The sequence below is a fragment of the Mobula hypostoma genome, chromosome 28 (genome assembly GCF_963921235.1).
Source record: "Mobula hypostoma chromosome 28, sMobHyp1.1, whole genome shotgun sequence".
Taxonomy (NCBI): Eukaryota; Metazoa; Chordata; class Chondrichthyes; order Myliobatiformes; family Myliobatidae; genus Mobula; species Mobula hypostoma.
Window position 1 is genome coordinate 26,712,759 of NC_086124.1, and position 25,630 is coordinate 26,738,388.

Sequence of the window (25,630 nt, forward strand, 5' to 3'; positions counted from 1 at the left end):
CTCATAATCTCTACATCGACCTCGCTCAGAACCCTGGGGTGCAGTCCATCTGGTCCCAAGTTCCTTCAGACCTTTCAGATTCCTGGCACCTTCTCCTTGTTAGCAGCCACGACACTCACTTCTGCCCCTGACACTCTCAAATTCCCGCCGCTGCCTGCGAGGAGTTTATACGTTCTCCCTGAGACCGCGTGGGTTTCCTCCGGGGGCTCCCATTTCCTCCCACAGTCCAAAGACGAATGGGTTAGGATTTGTCATTGTGGGCATGCTGGGTTAGCGCTGGAACGAGGCTGGGTTGTGGGACCTGGAGCAGCCATTCCGGCACCCCCCCCTCACTGTGCCTGTCCCTCTCCCCGGCAGACTCCTGCACTATTTCCGCGGCCGTCACCACCTGGAGGAGATCATGTACAATGAGAACATGAGGCGCTCGGTCCTGCTGACCCTCATCGACAAGTTCCGGAGCGTGCTCGTGGTTCGGCACCACGAAGACCCCATCATCTCCATCTTCCAGAGCCCCTCCGTGTGAAGGAGGGCGGGTGGGCTGGCTCCTCCACTTCCCAAACAGTCCGTGGCCGTCCTGGAGTCAGTCGGGCATGGAGATGGAGGGGTTTGGTCTGTGTCACAGGAGTGGTGCGTGGCTGAGGAGCAGGGTCAAAGGGCAGAGCATAAATATTATTGACCTGGGAGTATGAGATGGGACGGTGCGGAAGGAGTTTCACTCTGTGTCTGACCCCGGGGATGTGAGATGGGACGGTGCGGAGGGAGTTTCACTCTGTGTCTGACCCCGGGGATGTGAGATGGGACGGTGCGGAGGGAGTTTCACTCTGTGTCTGACCCCGGGACTGTGTTATGGGACGGTGCGGAGGGAGCTTCACTGTGTGTCTGACCCCGGGGATGTGAGATGGGACGGTGCGGAGGGAGTTTCACTCTGTGTCTGACCTGGGGACTGAGTTATGGGACGGTGTGGAGGGAGCTTCACTGTGTGTCTGACCCCGGGAGTGTGTGATGGGACGGTGTGGAGGGAGCTTCACTGTGTGTCTGACCCCGGGGATGTGAGATGGGACGGTGCGGAGGGAGTTTCACTCTGTGTCTGACCCCGGGAGTGTGTGATGGGACGGTGTGGAGGGAGTTTCACTCTGTGTCTGACCCCGGGAGTGTGTGATGGGACGGTGTGGAGGGAGCTTCACTGTGTGTCTGACCCCGGGAGTGTGCGATGGGACGGTGCGGAGGGAGTTTCACTCTGTGTCTGACCCCGGGAGTGTGCTATGGGACGGTGTGGAGGGAGTTTCACTCTGTGTCTGACCCCAGGAGTGTGTGATGGGACGGTGTGGAGGGAGCTTCACTGTGTGTCTGACCCCGGGAGTGTGCGATGGGACGGTGAGGAGGGAGTTTCACTCTGTGCCTGACCCCGGGAGTGTGTGATGGGACGGTGTGGAGGGAGCTTCACTCTGTGTCTGACCCCGGGAGTGTGTGATGGGACATTATGGAGAGTGTTTTCTCTCAGTCCAGTCTCCAGTGGAATTTCTACTCAAGTCTGCATCTCCTGTGGTTGAATTGATCGACGTTTCAGGTGATGTAAACAGTAGCAGTATCTTCACTGTGTTGTTGAGATCTGCAAATTAAGGCTGGACTGGACGCAGGGCTGCGAGAGCTCGTGTGAAATGGGTACGATTACTGGATTTAAAATTCTTTCTCAGACTTCCCCACTTCCGGGATGAAGGCACAGATCAGATCACTCGCTCCCTGCCTCCAGGATTGGGAATGTCAGGGAGTGAGTGAAGGACGCAGGGTCAGTTCGGTGTCAGGATAGCTGGTGTTCAATACAGACAGGGAGGAGGTGCTCCGTCACGGTGAGAAGATATCCTGGCGTTCGTGTGAATGGGGAGTGGGGACAAGAGGGGAGGAGGAGGAGAGATGGGGAAAGAAGGGAGATGCAGGAAGAATGAGGGTGGGAAGGAGAGGAAAAGGGAGTGAGGGAGGAGGGATTGGAGGGAGAATATGTTGGGCACTGCATCTCTTGAAAAAAAATTGACTCCATCACAAGAGCACGTGTTTTATTAAGCTCTGTTTTTCACACGGTCCCAAAATATGAAAATACATGTACAGTGTGGAAAAGAACAAAAATATATTTATATTCATATGTGTATTTGTTTTTCTCTTTTCCTCATATATATTTACAATATAATATTTACAGATCCAATGATAGTCTACTCCTTCCTCAAAATTTGGGGGGGGGCATGCAGAGGGAGAGTTGGGTGGGGTTGATGGAAAAGAGGGAGGGAGGACATGGAGGGGGGAAGATGATCGGACCAGGGGAAGGAAGAGGAATGGATCAGGGGAGGGTGAAGGGAGGGAGGAAGTGGAGGCGGTGGGGAAGAGGCTTGGACAGGGGGAGGGTGGAAATGGGCGGAGGGAGGGATGGGGAAGTGGGAGGGAGGACGTGAAGGGGGGAAAGAAGGGTGGAGGGAGGGGGGAAGAGGATTAAACCAGGAGGAGGGTGAAGATGGGTGGAGGGAGGAAGTAATGATCTTCACTTTAATCCAAGCTGGTCTTCCCTGTCTCTGGGGCAGAGACTTCCACAGATTCACCAGCCTCACCCGTTCTATCTTTGTTACTGCGTCTTCTCCAGATCCGGTATACAATGTCCCGCTTCCCTCCCTCTGCCCCCATCCCAGAGCTGTCGGTCTTATTGGGAACTCCCCCGTCATCCCAGGAGGATGTCTGGTCCGTCTCCTGTGGACGGCTTCCCAGACTGTCAGACACCACAAGAGGTGAAGATGAGAAAACCTTTTTATTAGCAAAACATTGTTTTGTGGCAGCCACAGTTGGAACTGCTCCTGGTCGGGGGTCCTGACACTGGCTACAGCAATGTCAATGAGATTGACTCCTATCAGTACGCCCGTCGACAATGGAAGGGCAGCTTCCTACCTACCAGGGGAAGGGGGGACAGGAGGGAGAGGGGGCAGAGAGGGATGCAGGGTGGCAGAAAGGGGGAGAGGAAGACAGGGTGGGAGGGGTGGGGAAAAGAAAAGTCCCCGGGACAGAGCCCTTCCCCTACCCTTACATTCACCATCTGACCTGGTTGGATGGCCGAGGGTCAGAAACCCACCCCCCAATCCCAAACGCTTCGAGGTAGCTGCAGCTCAGGATGACAGCCGAACCTTTGCTGTTCTGCCCAGTGAGAGGCCCTCGCTCGTCTGCCCGTTCAGTTCGGTGTTTCTTCCCACCCCCACCCTCCACATCTCCCTCTCCCCCACTGAGCCGGAACCCCCCCATCTCCCTATGTCCCCATCTCCCTCCCCCCCACATCTCTCTGCCCCCCCAGCCAGAACCCCCCTCCACATCTCCCTCTTCCTCCCCCCCCAACATCTCCCTCTCTCCCTCCCCCAAGCCAGAATCTCCCCCCCCCCCGGATGTCTGGTTCATGGACTCACTCCTGCTCTGGGGGGAACAAGACATTGAACCTTGTCCAAACGTTCTGTTAACAAGGTTTCACACAGAATGGTATTTACACAGTTCATCTCCAGCTTACGGTCACCGTGCCCACCAACCAGCTCTCGGGAGTTTGCTGGCTGCGGGCACCTTCGGTCACCTGGCATCTTGTTTCGTGGGGATAAGCTGCCCACTTTGTGAAGCGTCCAGATTACAAACAGTTCGTGGGAGCGGAGCGTTGACGTGGAGAGGGTGTTTCCTGTAGGGGGGAAGTCTAGGACCAGAGGGTACAGTCTCAGAATAGAAGGTCACCCCTTTAGAACAGAGATGAGGAGGAATTTCTTTAGCCAGAGGGTGGGGAATCTGAGGAATTCGTTCCCACAGACAGCTGTGGAGGCCAAGTCACTGGGTGAATTTAAAATGGAGGTTGATGGGTCCTTGATTAGTGAGGATGCCAAAGGTTATGGGGAGAAGGCAGAAGAACGGGGTTGAGAGGGATAAATCAGCCATGATGGAATGACAGAAGACTCGATGGGCCGAGTGGCCTAATTCTGCTCCTGTGCCTTATGGCAGGCTGTGCTGTTTTCCGGTCTTTGCATCACTCGGTGCCCCTGGGTGGGTCAGATGCATCCTTTTAAAACTTGAGATGTCCGATCTGGCTGAAAGTGCTGGCTTAGTGTCCCAAGACGGGCAGTAGAGGACGTTGAGCTCAGCCCTGGAGGGACTTGGGGCTGGCGGGCTGGACCCGGAAAGAGTCCCAGTTGCCCCAGAGCCAGAGGAGCAGCAGGCACAGGGCACAGGTGGTGAGGGTGCGGGTCCGCGTGCGAACGAAGGGCAAGACCAGAGCCGAGAGCGTGGACATGAGCGTCAGGGCCACGGCGGCCATCAGCAGCAGCAGGTTCATGGACTTGCCGAGGAGCTCGTGGCCGCCCGGCTGCTCAGCCTGGGACACCTGCTGCAGCTGCTCCAGCCTCAGCAGCTTGCTCTGGAAAGCCTCCAACACCTCCTGAGGGGGAGAGGGGAGCAGCAGTGAGGAATCTCTCCCTCTCACCAGGTACCCTGGCTGATCTATTATCCCACTCAACCCCATTCTCCTGCCTTCTCCCCGTAACCTCTGATGCCCTCACTGATCAAGAACCTATCAGCTCCACTTTCAACACGCCCAAAGACTTGGCCTTCACGGCCGTCTGTGCCAATAAATTCCACAGATTCACCACCCTCTGGCTAAAGAAATTCCTCCTCATCTCTGTTCTAAAGGGGTGACCTTCTGAGGCTGTACCCTCTGGTCCTAGACTCCCCCAGCACAGGAAACATCCTCTCCACTTCCACTCTATCTGGGCTTTTCAACATTCAGTAGGCTTCAAAGAGATCCCCCCCCCCCCCCCATTCTTCCAAACTTCAGTGAGTACAGGCCCAGACCTACCAAAAGCTCCTCATTCTTGTGAAGTTCCTCTGGACCCTCTCCAATGCCAGCACATCCTTTCTTAGATAGGGGGCCCAGAACTGTCTGCAATACCTCAAGTGCAGTCTGACCAATGCCTTATAAAGCTTTAGCATTACATCCTTGCTTTTATATTCGAATCCTCTCTAAATGAATGCCAATAGTGCATTCGCCTTCCTTCCTCAACCTGTAGTGAATCATGCACGAGGACTCCCAAGTCCCCTTGCACCTCTAATTTCCCAATTTCCTCCCCATTTAGAAAATAATCTACACCTTTATTCCTTCTACCAGCGTGCATGGCTGTACACTTGCCTACACCATATTCCATCTGCCCATCCTTTCCAATATGTCCAAGATCTCCTGCTTCCTCAAAACTACCTTCCCCTCCACCCATATTTGTATCATCTGCAAACTTGGCCACAAAGCCATCAACTCCTTCACCCAAATCGTTGGCATGTAACGTGAAAAGAGGCGGTCCCAACACTGACCCTTGTGGAACACCAGCAGCCCACCCTTACAGACCCCCTTTATTCTCACTCTTTGCCTCCTGCCAATTAGCTAATCTTCTACTCAAACTAGTACCTTTCCTGTAATACTCTTTTCATGGTAAGCAGCATCTTGTAGTACCTTGCAGTACCTTGTCAAAGGTCTGCTCAAAGTCCAAGTAAACAACATCCACTGATTCTCCTTTGTCTATCCTGCCTGTTATTTCCTCAAAGAATTCCAACAGATTTGTCAGGCACGATTTCCCCTTAAAGAAACCATGCTGTCATTGGCCTATTTTATCGTGTGCGTCCAAGTACCCCAAAACTTCATCCTTAATGATGGTCTCCAACATCTTGCCAACCGCTGAAGCCAGGCTAACTGGTCTATAATTTCCGCTCGGTCTAATTGGCTGCACCCACTGTGGCACACAGATATGAACAGTGATCCCTCGCCCCGCTCCCCAGCACCGTCAGACTGACCCAGATGTCTCTGCTGCTCTCGTAGGACTGGTAAGCGATCTTCTCCTCCAGGTTGGCCAGGTTGTCCTTGAGGTTGTTGAGCTCGTTCTGGTGCAGGTCCATCAGATCGTGCAGCTGAACCTGCAGCTGACGGGACCTTGGGACAGGAGCGAAGGATCACCGTGGGCGGGGGCTGCATTCGGGAGTGGGGGGACGGGAGGTTTAGACTTCCAAGTGAGGGCAGTGGAAACAGGCTGGGTCGATTGTGCTCTCCCTGTGTTCCCATCGACTCCCCCAGTCTTTACCACTCTCACGCACAGTTGGGGTGGGGGTGGAAGGGCGATTCAGGGTGGCCGATTAATCCACCGACCCTGCGTGTTGCTGATACATTGGGGGGGGGACTGGTGTTCAGAGGAAACTACGGGGGTCAGAGAGGAAAGGTACAAACTACAGACAGACAGACACAGAGATCTGAGAGAGGTACAGACACACACCCACTCCCACTCACAGACAAGACAGACACAGAGAGGTCAGAGAGAGAGAGGCACACATACTCACACTGACAGAGACAGACACATACCCACAGACACAGAGAGGTCTGAGACCCCCCCCCCACCACACACACACACACACACACACACAGAGGAGGCAGACACACACCCACCCACACAGATAGGCACACATGCGCACGCACACAGAGGCATACACATACTCACACAGACAGAGTGTGTGGGACACGACCACTCGCCCCTGCACTGACCGAGGGGAAGCCGGTTTTCACTGTTGTCAGTTGTTTGTTGGTGGAAATCAGGATCAGGAGAGCGGCTCACCCTCCACCCCACCAGGTCACTGAGTGGTGCAGGGCAGAAGCAGACCTTTCTGTCCAGCGAGTCCACCCTGACCATTATCCCCACCCTCCCGCCAATTCTCCCCACCCCGGATCCTGGCGACTCTCAGCCACCAGCGAGGCTGGTTGGAGGAAGGTGGGAACGGCGAATGGTCCCCTGGCACAGAAAAGAACCGGGAGTCCTGTCCCTCAGAGAGAGAGAGGAGCCTTTCTTCATGCGCGAAGAATCCCCACCATCCGGCTGGCGCTCCCTGCTCGCTGCTCCCACTGGGCAGGAGGTACAGAAGCCTCAAATCCCACACCACCGTGTCCAGGAACAGCGACTTCCCTTCAACCATCCGGCTCTCGAACCAGCCAGCACAACCCTAGTCACTGCCTCCATCCAGCAACACTGCTCTACATTCTCGTTCCACGTTCTCCCCTTGTACGAGTTGTGCAAAGTTGAAACAATTAATATTTTTTTCTTGTGAATGTTGGTTACCTGAGTCCAAAGTAAATTTATTAACGAAGTACCTGTGTGTCACCATTTGCTTCCTTGCAGGCATTCACAGTAGACCAAAGAAACTCAATAGAACCAATGAGAAAGTACACGTAAAGACTGACCAACAACCAATGTGCAAAGGAAGACAAACTACAGATGCAGGAGAAGATATTGGTGAAAGGGCCCCTGGCCACGTACTGTGCTGATCGACTGGCTAGGGTGTTCACTGAGATCTTCAGCCTCTTGCTTCAGCAGCCTGAGGTTCCCACCTGCTTCAGGTGGGCTTCAACTATCCCAGTGCCCAAGAAGAGCGCGGTGACCTGCCTCGATGACTAGCTGTGATGAAGTGTTTGCAGGGGTTGGGGATGAAATTCATCGACTCCTGCCTCAGAAGCGACTTGGATCTGCTCCAGTTCAACCACCGAAGCAGCAGATGCCACCTCACTGGCTCGTCACCAACCCTGGAACACCAGAATGCTCTTCATCGACTCCAGCTCAGTGTTCTATACCACCAAACCCCCAAATCTGATCAATTAGCTCCAACATCTCGGCCTCAAGATCTCCTTGTGCAATTGGATCCTCGATTGGCAACCACAGTCAGTTTGGAATGGTGTCTCCTTCCCAATCTCTGTCAGCACCGATGCACTGCAATACCGCGTGCTTACCCCCTGCTCTTCTCACTTTACACTGTCAGGCCAAGCACAGCTCCAATGCCATATTTAAATTGGCTGACACCACCACTGTGATGTGTAGGAGGGAGTTTGAAAATCTGGCTGAGTAGTGCGACAACAACCTCTCACTCAATGTCAGCAAGACCTCTGACGGGGTCCTGAATTACCCCTATGAACTGTGCTCGATTACCCCTGTGGGTGTGCTTTTGAAAAGAGAGAGAGAGAGAGAGAGACGAAGATTAACTGTTGGACTGTCACTTTCAGGCACGAGAAAGAACTGGCTAACGTTTGGATTTCTGCTGAGTTGGAGATGGCACCGAGCAGCTCGTAATTCGCTATGGTAACCGAGGGTGACGTTATTTGATGGGCAATTGGTGTTATGATTTTTCGGCAGTGTGTTGATACTTCTCAAGGACATTTGCCTGCTGGTACATTTCTGACACAGAGAGAGGAAGGAGGAGTTATTTAAATGACAGGTGGTACTCAGTACGGTGAGATAAATAGGAGGTCAGATGATACAGACCTCAGACACATGTTTTGGACACTGAATGAGCTTTGTTGTGCCCGCAGAAAAGTGGGTTTTGGCGGATCGATCAGTCGCTCTTGCAGTGTGAAAAGGCCATGACCGGTGGGGAGTTGTCCATGTGTCTAACCCTTGTCTGGGTTGATAGCTCCACCACAGAAAACCAGTCCCCTTTGTTGAAGTCACAGTCGGTGACTTTTAAAGGATTTCGGAGGACAAAGAGAAGATCGATGGCGTCAGCTCATCTGAAGACTCAAATCTCTCCCTCTCTCTCTCTCTCCATCACTACTCAACTCAATACCACAAACTGAATATTATTAGTTTATAGCAATACTGGAGTCCAAAGTGTTTTCCATCTCTGCTGGTTCTTTATTCCCGTCACGGGGTACGTGACAGACCAAAGATCTGATTATTAACTGGAGGAATTTAAGGTGGGGGCCTATATGGGAGGCAGGGTTTGAGGGTCGGCACAACATTGTGGGCCGAAGGGCCTGTACTGTGCTGTACTATTCTATGTTCTACAAGAAGGAAACCAGAGGCCCATGAGCCAGTCCTCATGGGAGGATCAGAGGTGGAGACAATTAGCAGCTTTTAAATCCCTGCGTGTTATTTCAGAGGACCTGTCTTAGACTTCTTTAATTTAAGATGTTGCAGGCCCGCTCTCCCTGTTTGTTGGCTCGACAGGTGGCGGGGGAGCTGCACGGCCTCAGTCGTAGTGAGGGCTGGGCCTCAAGCCGCGGGCCTGCCTGCTGCTGCTGCAGTCCAAGAGAGGAGATGCTGGAGGCGGTGCAGTGTGGCGTCCATGCTCGGTTGGGGGTTGGCCTCTCCTCTCAGTGCTGCCCTCCAGTGCTCGATCGGTGGAATGACAAGCTGGATTGCATGCGTGCATTCTTCTGCCGGCTCCAGGAAACTGCACATCAATTTGCGGAATATGTCACTCAGGGATTTGGGATACAAACATATATTTCTTTTTTTGTGTGTGGCTATGCTTGCTATCTTGTGTGCCTTCTGCTGCGCTCCTTAGCGCAGTGGAATGCTGTTTCGTTCGGCAGTATTCATGATAATTAGACTTGAACTTAAATAACCTCTGACCTTTACACCTAGTTTCTAAACCAATGAAGGCGAGCATGCCACAGGCCTCATTTACCACCTTGACTAATTATTTTTTCCGCTTTCAGGGAGCAGCGGACTTGCACCCCGAGATCCCCCTGTACCTCCATGTCCACGAGGGCCCAGTCACTTCCTACCCTTGCACTGGACCTCCCAAAGTCCAACAACAAGCTGGATGGATTGGCTTGCCATGCCCAGTCGGGCCGAAGGGCCTCTTTTCAATGACGACTCCATGCCCATAAGACACAGGAGCAGAATTAGGCCATTCGGCCCGTTGAATATACTCCACCATTCCAGTCTGGCTGATTTACTATCCCTCTCAGCCCCATTCTCCAGCCTTCTTCCCGTAACCTTTGATGTCCTTACCAATCAGGAACCTATCAACCTCCGCTTTAAACACACCCAATGACTTGGCCTCCACAGCCATCTGTGGTAATGAATTCCACAGAATCACCACCCTCTGGCTAAAGAAATTCCTCCTCATCTCTGTTCTAAAGGGACGTCCCTCTATTCTCGGTCTGTTCCCTCTGGTCCTGGACTCCCCCACTATAGGAAACACCCTCTCCATGTCCACCCTATCTCAGCCTTTCAATATTCGATAGAGTTCAATGATATTCTGTACCCCAACCCCCGCCATTCTTCTAAACTTCAGCGAGTACAGGCCCAGAGTCATCAAATGCTCCTCATACCTTAACCCTTTCATTCCCAGGATCATTCTGGATGAATCTGCATCTGCCATTCACCACATAATTTCCCCTTACGTTTGACTTCCAAGACACAGCCCTTCGCACTTGTTCCAGAAGGCTGTTATTGTGAACATCTCCAATAACCTCCCCTAGTCCGACCACGCAGGCTCCTCAGACAGGAAAGCTCCTGGCCTGGCCCCGTCGACCCGTCGCACTGGGATCAAGGACAGCTTCTATGCTGATGTTACACAGCACTCAAATCCCCGCCGCTGTCCGCGAGGAGTTTGTACGTTCTCCCCGTGACCGCGTGGGTTTCCATCCCACAGTCCAAAGGCGTACCGGTCAGTAGGTCAATTGGTCTTTGTAAATTGTCTCGCGATTAGGCGAGGGTTAAACCAGGGGTTGTGGGTGGCGCAGTCAAAGGGCTGGAAAAGCAGGTTCCGCATTGTATCTCAATCGATACATCCATCCGTGTGTAAATACTACTAAGGTATCCGTTAGTCTTGCGAGACCATGGATCTGCGCCTGGAAAGTCTTCACTCTCCAGGGCGCAGGCCTGGGTAAGGTTGTATGGAAGACCGGCAGTTGCCCATGTTGCAAGTCTCCCCTCTCCACGACACCGATGTTGTCCAAGGGAAGGGCATTAGGACCCATACAGCTTGGCACCAGTGTCGTCGCAGAGCAATGTGTGGTTAAGTGCCTTGCTCAAGGACACAACACGCTGCCTCGGCTGGGGCTCGAACTCACGACCTTCAGGTCGCTAGTCCAAAGCCTTAACCACTTGGCCACGTGCCCACACTATGTAAATAGATGAAAGAATGGCTCCACAATGCAATAATATCTTGACGTTACAATCTACCTTTCACCTTATTGTCTACCTGCACTGCACTTCCTCTGTAACTGTTACACTTTATTCTGCATTCTTCATTGTTTTACCTCGATGCACTGTGTAATGATCTGATCTTCTGCGAGAGAAGATTTTCACTGTACCTTGATACAGGTGACAATAAACCAATCCCAAACCGGCCATCTCTTTGCCCATGTCTCCAGTTGCTCATTATACCGCCCAGTCCTTTGCCAATAAAGTTACTTTGAACTTTGAAACTGTGGTTGGTGAGCAAGATTACCAACGTACACATATACAACCCTGAGAATCATTTTCTTGTGGGCATACTCAATAAATCCAAAATAGGATAACAACCAGAACAGAATCAATGATAGACCGCCCAATCTGGGCATTCAACCAGTGTGCAAAAGACAATAAACTGCAGAAAAACCAAAATAAATAAATAAACAATAAGTATCAGAACACGAGATGAGGAGCCTTTGGAAGTGAGTCTACAGGTTGTGGGAACATTTTAACGATGGGGCAAGTGAAGTTATCCCCTCTGGTTCAAGAGCCTGATGGTCGAGGGGTAATAACTGTTCCTTTGTTGAGATGTAGTGTGGAATTGACCCTTCGAGCCGAGCTGCCCAAGAATTCCCCAATTCAACCCTAGCCTAATCACAGGACTGTGGGAGGAAACCAGAGCACCCGGAGGAAATCCACGCGGTCGCAGGGAGAACGTACAAACTCCTCTCAGACAGTGGCAGGAACTGGTACTGTAAAGCGCCGTGCTAACCGTGCTTGGGTGGGGGGAGGGAGATGGAGGGAGGTGTTCGAGGGAGGGAGAAGGGGTGGGGGATGGGGAGGGGGAGACGTGTGTGACAGGGGAGGGAGAAGGAATGGTGGAGGGGTTGAGGGAGACTGTCGATATTTCGGGTCAAGACCCTGCGTCAGGAATGAAACACAAGAGGTTCTGCAGATGCTGGAAATCCAGAGCAATGTACACAAACTGGTGGAGGAACTCGGAAGGTCGGGCAGCGTCTACAGAGATGAATAAACAGTCGACGTTTCGGGCCGAGACCCTTCTCCAGGACTGGAAGGGGCGGAGGGAAGCAGCCAGAATAAGAAGGTTGGGGGGGGGGAGAAGGGGAGAGGAGGAGAAGCTGGAAGATGGCAGGTGAAACCAGCTGAGGGGGGAGGTAGGGAGAATGAAGTGAGAAGCGAGGGGAGGTAGGGAGAATGAAGTGAGAAGTGAGGGGAGGTAGGGAGAATGAAGTGAGAACTGAGGGGAGGGAGAATAAAGTGAGAAGCGAGGGGAGGAAGGGAGAATGAAGTGAGAAGCGGGGAGGGAGGGAGAATGAAGTGAGAAGCGGGGAGGGAGGGAGAATGAAGTGAGAAGCAGAGGAGGGAGGGAGAATGAAGTGAGAAGTGAGGGAGGGAGAATAAAGTGAGAAGTGAGGGAGGGAGAATGAAGTGAGAAGCGGGGGAGTGAGACGTGAGGGGAGGGAGAATGAAGTGAGAAGCGGGGGAGGGAGAATGAAGTGAGAAGCGGAGGAGGGAGGGAGAATGAAGTGAGAAGTGAGGGAGGGAGAATAAAGTGAGAAGTGAGGGAGGGAGAATGAAGTGAGAAGCGGGGGAGTGAGAATGAAGTGAGAAGTGAGGGGAGGGAGAATGAAGTGAAAAGCGGGGGAGGGAGAATGCAGTTAGAAACGGGGGAGGGAGAATGAAGTGAGAAGGGAGGGAGGGAGAATGAAGTGAGAAGCGGGGGAGTGAGAATGAAGTGAAGCGGGGAGGGAGTTAGAATGAATTGAGAAGTGAGGGAGGGAGAATGAAGTGAGAAGCAGGGGAGGGAGTGAGAATGAAGTGAGAAGCGGGGGAGTGAGAATGAAGTGAGAAGCGGGGAGGGAGTGAGAATGAAGTGAGATGCGGGGGAGGGAGTTAGAATGAATTGAGAAGCGGGGGAGTGAGAATGAAGTGAGAAGCGGGGGAGGGAGTGAGAATGAAGTGAGAAGCGGGGGAGGGAGTGAGAATGAAGTGAGAAGCGGGGGAGGGAGTTAGAATGAATTGAGAAGTGACAGAGTGAGAATGAAGTGAGAAGCGGGGAGGGAGGGAGAATGAAGTGAGAAGCGGGGGAGGGAGTGAGAATGAAGTGAGAAGCGGGGAGGGAGTGAGAATGAAGTGAGGGAGTGAGAATGAAGTGAGAAGCGGGGGAGTGAGAATGAAGTGAGAAGCGGGGAGGGAGTTAGAATGAATTGAGAAGTGAGGGAGTGAGAATGAAGTGAGAAGCGGGGGAGTGAGAATGAAGTGAGAAGCGGGGGAGGGAGTTAGAATGAATTGAGAAGTGAGGGAGGGAGAATGAAGAGAGAAGCGGGGGAGGGAGTGAGAATGAAGTGAGAAGCGGGGGAGGGCGTTAGAATGAATTGAGAAGTGAGGGAGTGAGAATGAAGTGAGAAGTGAGGGAGTGAGAATGAAGTGAGAAGCGGAGGAGGGAGTGAGAATGAAGTGAGGGAGTGAGAATGAAGTGAGAAGCGGGGGAGGGAGTTAGAATGAATTGAGAAGTGAGGGAGGGAGAATGAAGTGAGAAGCAGGGGACGGAGTGAGAATGAAGTGAGAAGCGGGGGAGGGAGTTAGAATGAAGTGAGAAGCGGGGCAGGGAGTGAGAATGAAGTGAGAAGCGGGGGAGGGAGTGAGAATGAAGTGAGAAGTGAGGGAGTGAGAATGAAATGAGAAGCGGGGGAGGGAGTGAGAATGAAGTGAGAAGCGGGGGAGGGAGTTAGAATGAATTGAGAAGTGAGGGAGTGAGAATGAAGTGAGAAGTGGGGAGGGAGTTAGAATGAAGTGAGAAGTGAGGGAGTGAGAATGAAGTGAGAAGCGGGGGAGGGAGGTAGAATGAATTGAGAAGTGAGGGAGTGAGAATGAAGTGAGAAGCGGGGAGGGAGTTAGAATGAAGTGACAAGCAGGGAAGGGAGTGAGAAGCGGGGGAGGGAGTTAGAATGAATTGAGAAGTGAGGGAGGGAGAATGAAGTGAGAAGCGGGGGAGGGAGTGAGAATGAAGTGAGAATGAGAAGCGGGGGAGTGAGAATGAAGTGAGAAGCGGAGTTAGAATGAAGTGAGAAATGAGGGAGAGAGAATGAAGTGAGAAGCAGGGGAGGGAGTGAGAATGAAGTGAGAAGCGGGGAGGGAGTGAGAAGCGGGGAGGAGTGAGAATGAATTGAGAAGTGAGAAGCGGGGGAGGGAGAATGAAGTGAGAAGCGGGGAGGGAGTGAGAATGAAGTGAGAAGCGGGGGAGGGAGTGAGAATGAAGTGAGAAGCGGGGGAGGGAGAATGAAGTGAGAAGCGGGGAGGGAGTGAGAATGAAGTGAGAAGCGGGGGAGTGAGAATGAAGTGAGAAGCGGGGGAGGGAGTTAGAATGAATTGAGAAGTGAGGGAGGGAGAATGAAGTGAGAAGCAGGGGAGGGAGTGAGAATGAAGTGAGAAGCGGGGGAGTGAGAATGAAGTGAGAAGCAGGGGAGGGAGTGAGAATGAAGTGAGAAGCGGGGGAGAGGAGTGAAGTGAGAAGCGGGGAGGAGTGAGAATGAAGTGAGAAGCGGGGAGGGAGTGAGAATGAAGTGAGAAGCGGGGGAGGGAGTGAGAATGAAGTGAGAAGCGGGGGAGGGAGTGAGAATGAAGTGAGAAGGGGGAAGTGAGAGAAGTGGGGGAGGGAGTGAGAATGAAGTGAGAAGCGGGGAGGGAGTGAGAATGAAGTGAGAAGCGGGGACGGAGTGAGAATGAAGTGAGAAACAGGGGAGTGAGAATGAAGTGAGAAGCAGGGGAGGGAGTGAGAATGAAGTGAGAAGCGGGGGAGGGAGTTAGAATGAATTGAGAAGTGAGGGAGTGAGAATGAAGTGAGAAGCAGGGGAGGGAGTGAGAATGAAGTGAGAAGCGGGGGAGTGAGAATGAAGTGAGAAGCAGGGGAGGGAGTAAGAATGAAGTGAGAAGCGGGGGAGGGAGTGAGAATGAAGTGAGAAGCGGGGGAGGGAGTGAGAATGAAGTGAGAAGCGGGGGAGGGAGTGAGAATGAAGTGAGAAGCGGGGGAATGAGAATGAAGTGAGAAGCAGGGGACTGAGAATGAAGTGAGAAGCGGGGAGGGAGTGAGAATGAAGTGAGAAGTGAGGGAGTGAGAATGAAATGAGAAGCGGGGGAGTGAGAATGAAGTGAGAAGCGGGGGAGTGAGAATGAAGTGAGAAGCGGGGAGGGAGTGAGAATGAAGTGAGAAGCGGGGGAGGGAGTTAGAATGAATTGAGAAGTGAGGGAGTGAGAATGAAGTGAGAAGCGGGGAGGGAGTTAGAATGAAGTGAGAAGCAGGGAAGGGAGTGAGAAGCGGGGGAGTGAGAATGAAGTGAGAAGCGGGGGAGGGAGTTAGAATGAATTGAGAAGTGAGGGAGGGAGAATGAAGTGAGAAGCGGGGGAGGGAGTGAGAATGAAGTGAGAAGCGGGGGAGTGAGAATGAAGTGAGAAGCGGAGTTAGAATGAAGTGAGAAGTGAGGGAGAGAGAATGAAGTGAGAAGCAGGGGAGGGAGTGAGAATGAAGTGAGAAGCGGGGGAGGGAGTTAGAATGAATTGAGAAGTGAGGGAGGGAGAATGAAGTGAGAAGCGGGGGAGGGAGTGAGAATGAAGTGAGAAGCGGGGGAGGGAGTGAGAATGAAGTGAGAAGTGAGGGAGGGAGAATGAAGTGAGAAGCAGGGGAGGGAGTGAGAATGAAGTGAGAAGCGGGGAGGGAGTTAGAATGAATTGAGAAGTGAGGGAGGGAGAATGAAGTGAGAAGCAGGGGAGGGAGTGAGAATGAAGTGAGAAGCGGGGGAGGGAGTGAGAATGAAGTGAGAAGCGGGGGAGGGAGTGAGAATGAAGTGAGAAGCGGGGAGGGAGTGAGAATGAAGTGAGAAGCGGGGGAGGGAGTGAGAATGAAGTGAGAAGCGGGGGAGGGAGTGAGAATGAAGTGAGAAGCGGGGGAGTGAGAATGAAGTGAGAAGCGGGGGAGGGAGTGAGAATGAAGTGAGAAGCGGGGAGGGAGTGAGAATGAAGTGAGAAGCGGGGAGGGAGTGAGAATGAAGTGAGAAACAGGGGAGTGAGAATGAAGTGAGAAGCAGGGGAGGGAGTGAGAATGAAGTGAGAAGCGGGGGAGGGAGTTAGAATGAATTGAGAAGTGAGGGAGTGAGAATGAAGTGAGAAGCAGGGGAGGGAGTGAGAATGAAGTGAGAAGCGGGGGAGTGAGAATGAAGTGAGAAGCAGGGGAGGGAGTTAGAATGAATTGAGAAGTGAGGGAGTGAGAATGAAGTGAGAAGCAGGGGAGGGAGTGAGAATGAAGTGAGAAGCGGGGGAGTGAGAATGAAGTGAGAAGCGGGGAGGGAGTGAGAATGAAGTGAGAAGCGGGGGAGGGAGTTAGAATGAAGTGAGAAGCGGGGGAGGGAGTGAGAATGAAGTGAGAAGCGGGGAGTGAGAATGAAGTGAGAAGAGTGAGAATGGAAGAGGGAGTTAGAATGAATTGAGAAGTGAGGGAGTGAGAATGAAGTGAGAAGCGGGGGAGGGAGGGAGAATGAAGTGAGAAGTGAGGGGAGGAAGGGAGAATGAAGTGAGAAGCGGGGGAGGGAGTGAGAATGAAGTGAGAAGCGGGGGAGTGAGAATGAAGTGAGAAGCGGGGGAGGGAGTGAGAATGAAGTGAGAAGCGGGGGAGTGAGAATGAAGTGAGAAGCGGGGAGGGAGTTAGAATGAATTGAGAAGTGAGGGAGTGAGAATGAAGTGAGAAGCGGGGAGGGAGGGAGAATGAAGTGAGAAGTGAGGGGAGGAAGGGAGAATGAAGTGAGAAGCGGGGGAGGGAGTGAGAATGAAGTGAGAAGCGGGGGAGGGAGTGAGAATGAAGTGAGAAGTGGGGGAGGGAGTGAGAATGAAGTGAGAAGCGGGGGAGGGAGTGAGAATGAAATGAGAAGCGGGGGAGTGAGAATGAAGTGAGAAGCGGGGAGGGAGTGAGAATGAAGTGAGAAGCGGGGAGGGAGTGAGAATGAAGTGAGAAACAGGGGAGTGAGAATGAAGTGAGAAGCGGGGAGGGAGTTAGAATGAATTGAGAAGTGAGGGAGTGAGAATGAAGTGAGAAGCAGGGGAGGGAGTGAGAATGAAGTGAGAAGCGGGGGAGTGAGAATGAAGTGAGAAGCGGGGGAGGGAGTGAGAATGAAGTGAGAAGCGGGGAGGGAGTAGAATGAATGAGAAGTGAGGGAGTGAGAATGAAGTGAGAAGCGGGGAGGGAGGGAGAATGAAGTGAGAAGCGGGGAGTGAGAATGAAGTGAGAAGGGGGGAGTGAGAATGAGAGGAGTTAAGGGGGAGGGAGTGAGAATGAAGTGAGAAGGGAGGGAGGGAGTGAGAATGAAGTGAGAAGCGGGGGAGGGAGTGAGAATGAAGTGGGGGAGGGAGTGAGAATGAAGTGAGAAGCGGGGGAGGGAGTGAGAATGAAGTGAGAAGCGGGGGAGTGAGAATGAAGTGAGAAGCGGGGAGGGAGTGAGAATGAAGTGAGAAGCGGGGAGGGAGTGAGAATGAAGTGAGAAACAGGGGAGTGAGAATGAAGTGAGAAGCGGGGGAGGGAGTTAGAATGAATTGAGAAGTGAGGGAGTGAGAATGAAGTGAGAAGCAGGGGAGGGAGTGAGAATGAAGTTAGAAGCGGGGGAGTGAGAATGAAGTGAGAAGCAGGGGAGGGAGTGAGAATGAAGTGAGAAGCGGGGGAGTGAGAATGAAGTGAGAAGCGGGGGAGGGAGTGAGAATGAAGTGAGAAGCGGGGGAGGGAGTGAGAATGAAGTGAGAAGCGGGGAGGGAGTGAGAATGAAGTGAGAAGCGGGGGAGTGAGAATGAAGTGAGAAGCGGGGAGGGAGTTAGAATGAATTGAGAAGTGAGGGAGTGAGAATGAAGTGAGAAGCGGGGAGGGAGGGAGAATGAATTGAGAAGTGAGGGAGGGAGAATGAAGTGAGAAGCAGGTGAGGGAGTGAGAATGAAGTGAGAAGCGGGGGAGTGAGAATGAAGTGAGAAGCAGGGGAGGGAGTGAGAATGAAGTGAGAAGCGGGGGAGTGAGAATGAAGTGAGAAGCGGGGAGGGAGTGAGAATGAAGTGAGAAGCGGGGGAGGGAGTGAGAATGAAGTGAGAAGCGGGGGAGGGAGTGAGAATGAAGTGAGAAGTGGGGGAGGGAGTGAGAATGAAGTGAGAAGCGGGGGAGGGAGTGAGAATGAAGTGAGAAGCGGGGGAGGGAGTGAGAATGAAGTGAGAAGTGGGGGAGGGAGTGAGAATGAAGTGAGAAGCGGGGGAGGGAGTGAGAATGAAGTGAGAAGTGGGGGAGGGAGTGAGAATGAAGTGAGAAGCGGGGGAGGGAGTGAGAATGAAGTGAGAAGCGGGGAGGGAGTGAGAATGAAGTGAGAAACAGGGGAGTGAGAATGAAGTGAGAAGCGGGGGAGGGAGTGAGAATGAAGTGAGAAGCGGGGGAGGGAGTTAGAATGAAGTGAGAAGCGGGGGAGTGAGAATGAAGTGAGAAGCGGGGGAGGGAGTGAGAATGAAGTGAGAAGCGGGGAGGGAGTGAGAATGAAGTGAGAAACAGGGGAGTGAGAATGAAGTGAGAAGCAGGGGAGGGAGTGAGAATGAAGTGAGAAGCGGGGGAGGGAGTGAGAATGAAGTGAGAAGCGGGGAGGGAGTGAGAATGAAGTGAGAAACAGGGGAGTGAGAATGAAGTGAGAAGCAGGGGAGGGAGTGAGAATGAAGTGAGAAGCGGGGGAGGGAGTTAGAATGAATTGAGAAGTGAGGGAGTGAGAATGAAGTGAGAAGCAGGGGAGGGAGTGAGAATGAAGTGAGAAGCGGGGGGTGAGAATGAAGTGAAAAGCAGGGGAGGGAGTGAGAATGAAGTGAGAAGCGGGGGAGTGAGAATGAAGTGAGAAGCGGGGGAGGGAGTGAGAATGAAGTGAGAAGCGGGGGAGGGAGTGAGAATGAAGTGAGAAGCGGGGGAGGGAGTGAGAATGAAGTGAGAAGCGGGGAGGGAGTTAGAATGAATTGAGAAGTGAGGGAGTGAGAATGAAGTGAGAAGCGGGGGAGGGAGGGAGAATGAAGTGAGAAGTGAGGGGAGGAAGGGAGAATGAAGTGAGAAGCGGGGGAGGGAGTGAGAATGAAGTGAGAAGCGGGGGAGGGAGTGAGAATGAAGTGAGAAGCGGGGGAGTGAGAATGAAGTGAGAAGCGGGGGAGGGAGTGAGAATGAAGTGAGAAGCGGGGAGTGAGAATGAAGTGAGAAGCGGGGGAGTGAGAATGAAGTGAGAAGCGGGGGAGTGAGAATGAAGTGAGAAGCGGGGGAGGGAGGGAGGGAGAATGAAGTGAGAAGCGGGGGAGGGAGGGAGAATGAAGTGAGAAGTGAGGGGAGGAAGGGAGAATGAAGTGAGAAGCGGGGGAGGGAGTGAGAATGAAGTGAGAAGCGGGGGAAGGAGTGAGAATGAAGTGAGAAGCGGGGGAAGGAGTGAGAATGAAGTGAGAAGCGGGGGAGTGAGAATGAAGGGAGAAGCGGGGGAGGGAGTGAGAATGAAGTGAGAAGTGGGGGAGGGAGTTAGAATGAATTGAGAAGTGAGGGAGGGAGAATGAAGTGAGAAGCAGGGGAGGGAGTGAGAATGAAGTGAGAAGCGGGGAGTGAGAATGAAGTGAGAAGCAGGGGAGTGAGTGAGAATGAAGTGAGAAGCGGGGGAGAGAGAATGAAGTGAGAAGCGGGGGAGGGAGTGAGAATGAAGTGAGAAGCGGGGAGGGAGTGAGAATGAAGTGAGAAGCGGGGGAGGGAGTGAGAATGAAGTGAGAAGCGGGGAGGGAGTGAGAATGAAGTGAGAAGCGGGGGAGTGAGAATGAAGTGAGAAGCGGGGGAGGGAGTGAGAATGAAGTGAGAAGCGGGGACGGAGTGAGAATGAAGTGAGAAACAGGGGAGTGAGAATGAAGTGAGAAGCAGGGGAGGGAGTGAGAATGAAGTGAGAAGCGGGGGAGGGAGTTAGAATGAATTGAGAAGTGAGGGAGTGAGAATGAAGTGAGAAGCAGGGGAGGGAGTAAGAATGAAGTGAGAAGCGGGGGAGTGAGAACGAAGTGAGAAGCAGGGGAGGGAGTGAGAATGAAGTGAGAAGCGGGGAGGGAGTGAGAATGAAGTGAGAAGCGGGGGAGTGAGAATGAAGTGAGAAGCGGGGAGGGAGTTAGAATGAATTGAGAAGTGAGGGAGTGAGAATGAAGTGAGAAGCGGGGAAGGAGGGAGAATGAAGTGAGAAGTGAGGGGAGGAAGGGAGAATGAAGTGAGAAGCGGGGGAGGGAGTGAGAATGAAGTGAGAAGCGGGGGAGGGAGTGAGAATGAAGTGAGAAGTGGGGGAGGGAGTGAGAATGAAGTGAGAAGCGGGGGAGGGAGTGAGAATGAAATGAGAAGCGGGGGAGTGAGAATGAAGTGAGAAGCGGGGAGGGAGTGAGAATGAAGTGAGAAGCGGGGAGGGAGTGAGAATGAAGTGAGAAACAGGGGAGTGAGAATGAAGTGAGAAGCGGGGAGGGAGTTAGAATGAATTGAGAAGTGAGGGAGTGAGAATGAAGTGAGAAGCAGGGGAGGGAGTGAGAATGAAGTGAGAAGCGGGGGAGTGAGAATGAAGTGAGAAGCGGGGGAGGGAGTGAGAATGAAGTGAGAAGCGGGGGAGGGAGTGAGAATGAAGTGAGAAGCGGGGGAGTGAGAATGAAGTGAGAAGCGGGGAGGGAGTTAGAATGAATTGAGAAGTGAGGGAGTGAGAATGAAGTGAGAAGCGGGGGAGGGAGGGAGAATGAAGTGAGAAGCGGGGGAGGGAGTGAGAATGAAGTGAGAAGCGGGGGAGGGAGTGAGAATGAAGTGGGGGAGGGAGTGAGAATGAAGTGAGAAGTGGGGGAGGGAGTGAGAATGAAGTGAGAAGCGGGGAGGGAGTGAGAATGAAGTGAGAAGCGGGGGAGTGAGAATGAAGTGAGAAGCGGGGAGGGAGTGAGAATGAAGTGAGAAACAGGGGAGTGAGAATGAAGTGAGAAGCAGGGGAGGGAGTGAGAATGAAGTGAGAAGCGGGGGAGGGAGTTAGAATGAATTGAGAAGTGAGGGAGTGAGAATGAAGTGAGAAGCAGGGGAGGGAGTGAGAATGAAGTGAGAAACAGGGGAGTGAGAATGAAGTGAGAAGCAGGGGAGGGAGTTAGAATGAATTGAGAAGTGAGGGAGTGAGAATGAAGTGAGAAGCAGGGGAGGGAGTGAGAATGAAGTGAGAAGCGGGGGAGTGAGAATGAAGTGAGAAGCAGGGGAGGGAGTGAGAATGAAGTGAGAAGCGGGGGGGTGAGAATGAAGTGAGAAGCGGGGGAGGGAGTGAGAATGAAGTGAGAAGCGGGGGAGGGAGTGAGAATGAAGTGAGAAGCGGGGGAGGGAGTGAGAATGAAGTGAGAAGCGGGGGAGGGAGTGAGAATGAAGTGAGAAGCGGGGGAGTGAGAATGAAGTGAGAAGCGGGGAGGGAGTTAGAATGAATTGAGAAGTGAGGGAGTGAGAATGAAGTGAGAAGCGGGGGAGGGAGGGAGAATGAAGTGAGAAGTGAGGGGAGGAAGGGAGAATGAAGTGAGAAGCGGGGGAGGGAGTGAGAATGAAGTGAGAAGCGGGGGAGTGAGAATGAAGTGAGAAGCGGGGGAGGGAGTGAGAATGAAGTGAGAAGCGGGGGAGTGAGAATGAAGTGAGAAGCGGGGAGGGAGTTAGAATGAATTGAGAAGTGAGGGAGTGAGAATGAAGTGAGAAGCGGGGAGGGAGGGAGAATGAAGTGAGAAGTGAGGGGAGGAAGGGAGAATGAAGTGAGAAGCGGGGGAGGGAGTGAGAATGAAGTGAGAAGCGGGGGAGGGAGTGAGAATGAAGTGAGAAGCGGGGGAGGGAGTGAGAATGAAGTGAGAAGTGGGGGAGGGAGTGAGAATGAAGTGAGAAGCGGGGGAGGGAGTGAGAATGAAATGAGAAGCGGGGGAGTGAGAATGAAGTGAGAAGCGGGGAGGGAGTGAGAATGAAGTGAGAAGCGGGGAGGGAGTGAGAATGAAGTGAGAAACAGGGGAGTGAGAATGAAGTGAGAAGCGGGGAGGGAGTTAGAATGAATTGAGAAGTGAGGGAGTGAGAATGAAGTGAGAAGCAGGGGAGGGAGTGAGAATGAAGTGAGAAGCGGGGGAGTGAGAATGAAGTGAGAAGCGGGGGAGGGAGTGAGAATGAAGTGAGAAGCGGGGGAGGGAGTGAGAATGAAGTGAGAAGCGGGGGAGTGAGAATGAAGTGAGAAGCGGGGAGGGAGTTAGAATGAATTGAGAAGTGAGGGAGTGAGAATGAAGTGAGAAGCGGGGGAGGGAGGGAGAATGAAGTGAGAAGCGGGGGAGTGAGAATGAAGTGAGAAGCGGGGAGGGAGTTAGAATGAATTGAGAAGTGAGGGAGTGAGAATGAAGTGAGAAGCGGGGGAGGGAGTGAGAATGAAGTGAGAAGCGGGGGAGGGAGTGAGAATGAAGTGGGGGAGGGAGTGAGAATGAAGTGAGAAGCGGGGGAGGGAGTGAGAATGAAGTGAGAAGCGGGGGAGTGAGAATGAAGTGAGAAGCGGGGAGGGAGTGAGAATGAAGTGAGAAGCGGGGAGGGAGTGAGAATGAAGTGAGAAACAGGGGAGTGAGAATGAAGTGAGAAGCGGGGGAGGGAGTTAGAATGAATTGAGAAGTGAGGGAGTGAGAATGAAGTGAGAAGCAGGGGAGGGAGTGAGAATGAAGTTAGAAGCGGGGGAGTGAGAATGAAGTGAGAAGCAGGGGAGGGAGTGAGAATGAAGTGAGAAGCGGGGGAGTGAGAATGAAGTGAGAAGCGGGGGAGGGAGTGAGAATGAAGTGAGAAGCGGGGAGGGAGTGAGAATGAAGTGAGAAGCGGGGAGGGAGTGAGAATGAAGTGAGAAGCGGGGGAGTGAGAATGAAGTGAGAAGCGGGGAGGGAGTTAGAATGAATTGAGAAGTGAGGGAGTGAGAATGAAGTGAGAAGCGGGGAGGGAGGGAGAATGAATTGAGAAGTGAGGGAGGGAGAATGAAGTGAGAAGCAGGTGAGGGAGTGAGAATGAAGTGAGAAGCGGGGGAGTGAGAATGAAGTGAGAAGCAGGGGAGGGAGTGAGAATGAAGTGAGAAGCGGGGGAGTGAGAATGAAGTGAGAAGCGGGGAGGGAGTGAGAATGAAGTGAGAAGCGGGGGAGGGAGTGAGAATGAAGTGAGAAGCGGGGGAGGGAGTGAGAATGAAGTGAGAAGTGGGGGAGGGAGTGAGAATGAAGTGAGAAGCGGGGGAGGGAGTGAGAATGAAGTGAGAAGCGGGGGAGGGAGTGAGAATGAAGTGAGAAGTGGGGGAGGGAGTGAGAATGAAGTGAGAAGCGGGGGAGGGAGTGAGAATGAAGTGAGAAGTGGGGGAGGGAGTGAGAATGAAGTGAGAAGCGGGGGAGGGAGTGAGAATGAAGTGAGAAGCGGGGAGGGAGTGAGAATGAAGTGAGAAACAGGGGAGTGAGAATGAAGTGAGAAGCGGGGGAGGGAGTGAGAATGAAGTGAGAAGCAGGGGAGGGAGTTAGAATGAAGTGAGAAGCGGGGGAGTGAGAATGAAGTGAGAAGCGGGGGAGGGAGTGAGAATGAAGTGAGAAGCGGGGAGGGAGTGAGAATGAAGTGAGAAACAGGGGAGTGAGAATGAAGTGAGAAGCAGGGGAGGGAGTGAGAATGAAGTGAGAAGCGGGGGAGGGAGTGAGAATGAAGTGAGAAGCGGGGAGGGAGTGAGAATGAAGTGAGAAACAGGGGAGTGAGAATGAAGTGAGAAGCAGGGGAGGGAGTGAGAATGAAGTGAGAAGCGGGGGAGGGAGTTAGAATGAATTGAGAAGTGAGGGAGTGAGAATGAAGTGAGAAGCAGGGGAGGGAGTGAGAATGAAGTGAGAAGCGGGGGAGTGAGAATGAAGTGAAAAGCAGGGGAGGGAGTGAGAATGAAGTGAGAAGCGGGGGAGTGAGAATGAAGTGAGAAGCGGGGGAGGGAGTGAGAATGAAGTGAGAAGCGGGGGAGGGAGTGAGAATGAAGTGAGAAGCGGGGGAGGGAGTGAGAATGAAGTGAGAAGCGGGGAGGGAGTTAGAATGAATTGAGAAGTGAGGGAGTGAGAATGAAGTGAGAAGCGGGGGAGGGAGGGAGAATGAAGTGAGAAGTGAGGGGAGGAAGGGAGAATGAAGTGAGAAGCGGGGGAGGGAGTGAGAATGAAGTGAGAAGCGGGGGAGGGAGTGAGAATGAAGTGAGAAGCGGGGGAGTGAGAATGAAGTGAGAAGCGGGGGAGGGAGTGAGAATGAAGTGAGAAGCGGGGGAGTGAGAATGAAGTGAGAAGCGGGGGAGTGAGAATGAAGTGAGAAGCGGGGGAGGGAGGGAGGGAGAATGAAGTGAGAAGCGGGGGAGGGAGGGAGAATGAAGTGAGAAGTGAGGGGAGGAAGGGAGAATGAAGTGAGAAGCGGGGGAGGGAGTGAGAATGAAGTGAGAAGCGGGGGAAGGAGTGAGAATGAAGTGAGAAGCGGGGGAAGGAGTGAGAATGAAGTGAGAAGCGGGGGAGTGAGAATGAAGGGAGAAGCGGGGGAGGGAGTGAGAATGAAGTGAGAAGCGGGGGAGTGAGAATGAAGTGAGAAGCGGGGGAAGGAGTGAGAATGAAGTGAGAAGCGGGGGAGGGAGAGCTGGAAAAGGGGTGAAGACTAATCCTTTGGGGGAAAAGACCGTCTTCCCTCTTCCCGGCTCATGATCCCACCATCCGAACAGCGTCCGCCGCCTCAACCCCAAGTTTGTCCGGCCTCTCAGCACTCTGGCTCTCCAATGCAGCCGGCCCCCCGCGCCCTGCCCGAAGCCGGGCGCCTCGGGCCGCCCCCGGTACCTACCGCTGGCTCTCCTCCTGCAGCAGCTCCTCCAGGGCGGCGAGTTCCCGCCGCTGGCGTTCAACCAGGCCCAGCAGGCTCAGCTCCAGGCTCTGCTGGGCGTCCCGCAGCGCGGCCAGCTCCTCCAGGACAGAGGGGGTCAGCAGGCTCTCCCGGTCGGGCAGCCAGCTGGAGTCGTTGCTGGCCTCGGGACTCAGCCAGTCCGGGGTCTCGGCCTGGGGGCGGGGGCTGGAGCGGAGGGGCTCCGTGTCGCTGGTCACCTCCGAGCCCTCCCGCTGGGGCCACGGGCTGTCCGGCCGCTCAGGCTGGGTCAGCAGCTGCGTCCTGGGCCCCGAGGCCTCCGGCATCTCCGGCTCACCATCGGCGAGCGAGGGTAGTCTGGGGGTCCTGGGCTCCGTCTGCCCAAAGGGGGCGGCCTGGAGGGGCTGCGGGTCAGGGAGAGGGGAAGGAGGGATCGAGGTGTGTGACGGGAGGGAGAAGGAGTGGGGAGGAATTGAGGGAGAGGGGAGGAGGGAGGGAGGTGTTTGAGGGAGGGAGAAGGAGTGGGGAGGAATTGAGGGAGAGGGGAAGGAGGGATCCAGGTGTGTGACGGGAGGGAGAAGGAGTGGGGAGGAATTGAGGGAGAGGGGAAGGAGGGAGGGAGGGGTGTGACGGGAGGGAGAAGGAGTGGGGAGGTATTGAGGGAGAGGGGAAGGAGGGATCGAGGTGTGTGACAGGAAGGAGAAGGAGTGGGGAGGAATTGAGGGAGAGG

General features: G+C 53.5%; 2 protein-coding genes across 3 annotated transcripts in view; one reads left to right on the forward strand and one right to left on the reverse strand.

The window, feature by feature from the left end:
* Positions 1–2,156, forward strand: part of nprl3 (NPR3-like, GATOR1 complex subunit) — a 46,499-nt gene extending 44,343 nt beyond the window's left edge. The window contains exon 13 of one of the 2 annotated variants that reach the window (XM_063034821.1): positions 358–2,155. In XM_063034821.1, the coding sequence (XP_062890891.1) occupies positions 358–523 (166 nt within the window). In that variant the 3' untranslated portion in view covers positions 524–2,155. Of the gene's footprint in view, positions 1–357 lie in introns of both variants that reach the window. The other variant, XM_063034820.1, reaches the window with a different exon arrangement.
* Positions 2,157–3,419: 1,263 nt separating this feature from the next.
* Positions 3,420–25,401, reverse strand: LOC134338772 (transmembrane and coiled-coil domains protein 1-like). Its single transcript, XM_063034822.1, has 3 exons — positions 24,883–25,401; positions 5,836–5,971; positions 3,420–4,435 (listed from the first exon to the last, which is right to left on the reverse strand). The coding sequence occupies exons 1-3, from the start codon at positions 25,224–25,226 to the stop codon at positions 4,139–4,141; spliced, it is 777 nt and encodes a 258-aa protein (XP_062890892.1). The 5' UTR covers positions 25,227–25,401; the 3' UTR covers positions 3,420–4,138.
* Between the last annotated feature and the right edge of the window lie 229 nt (positions 25,402–25,630).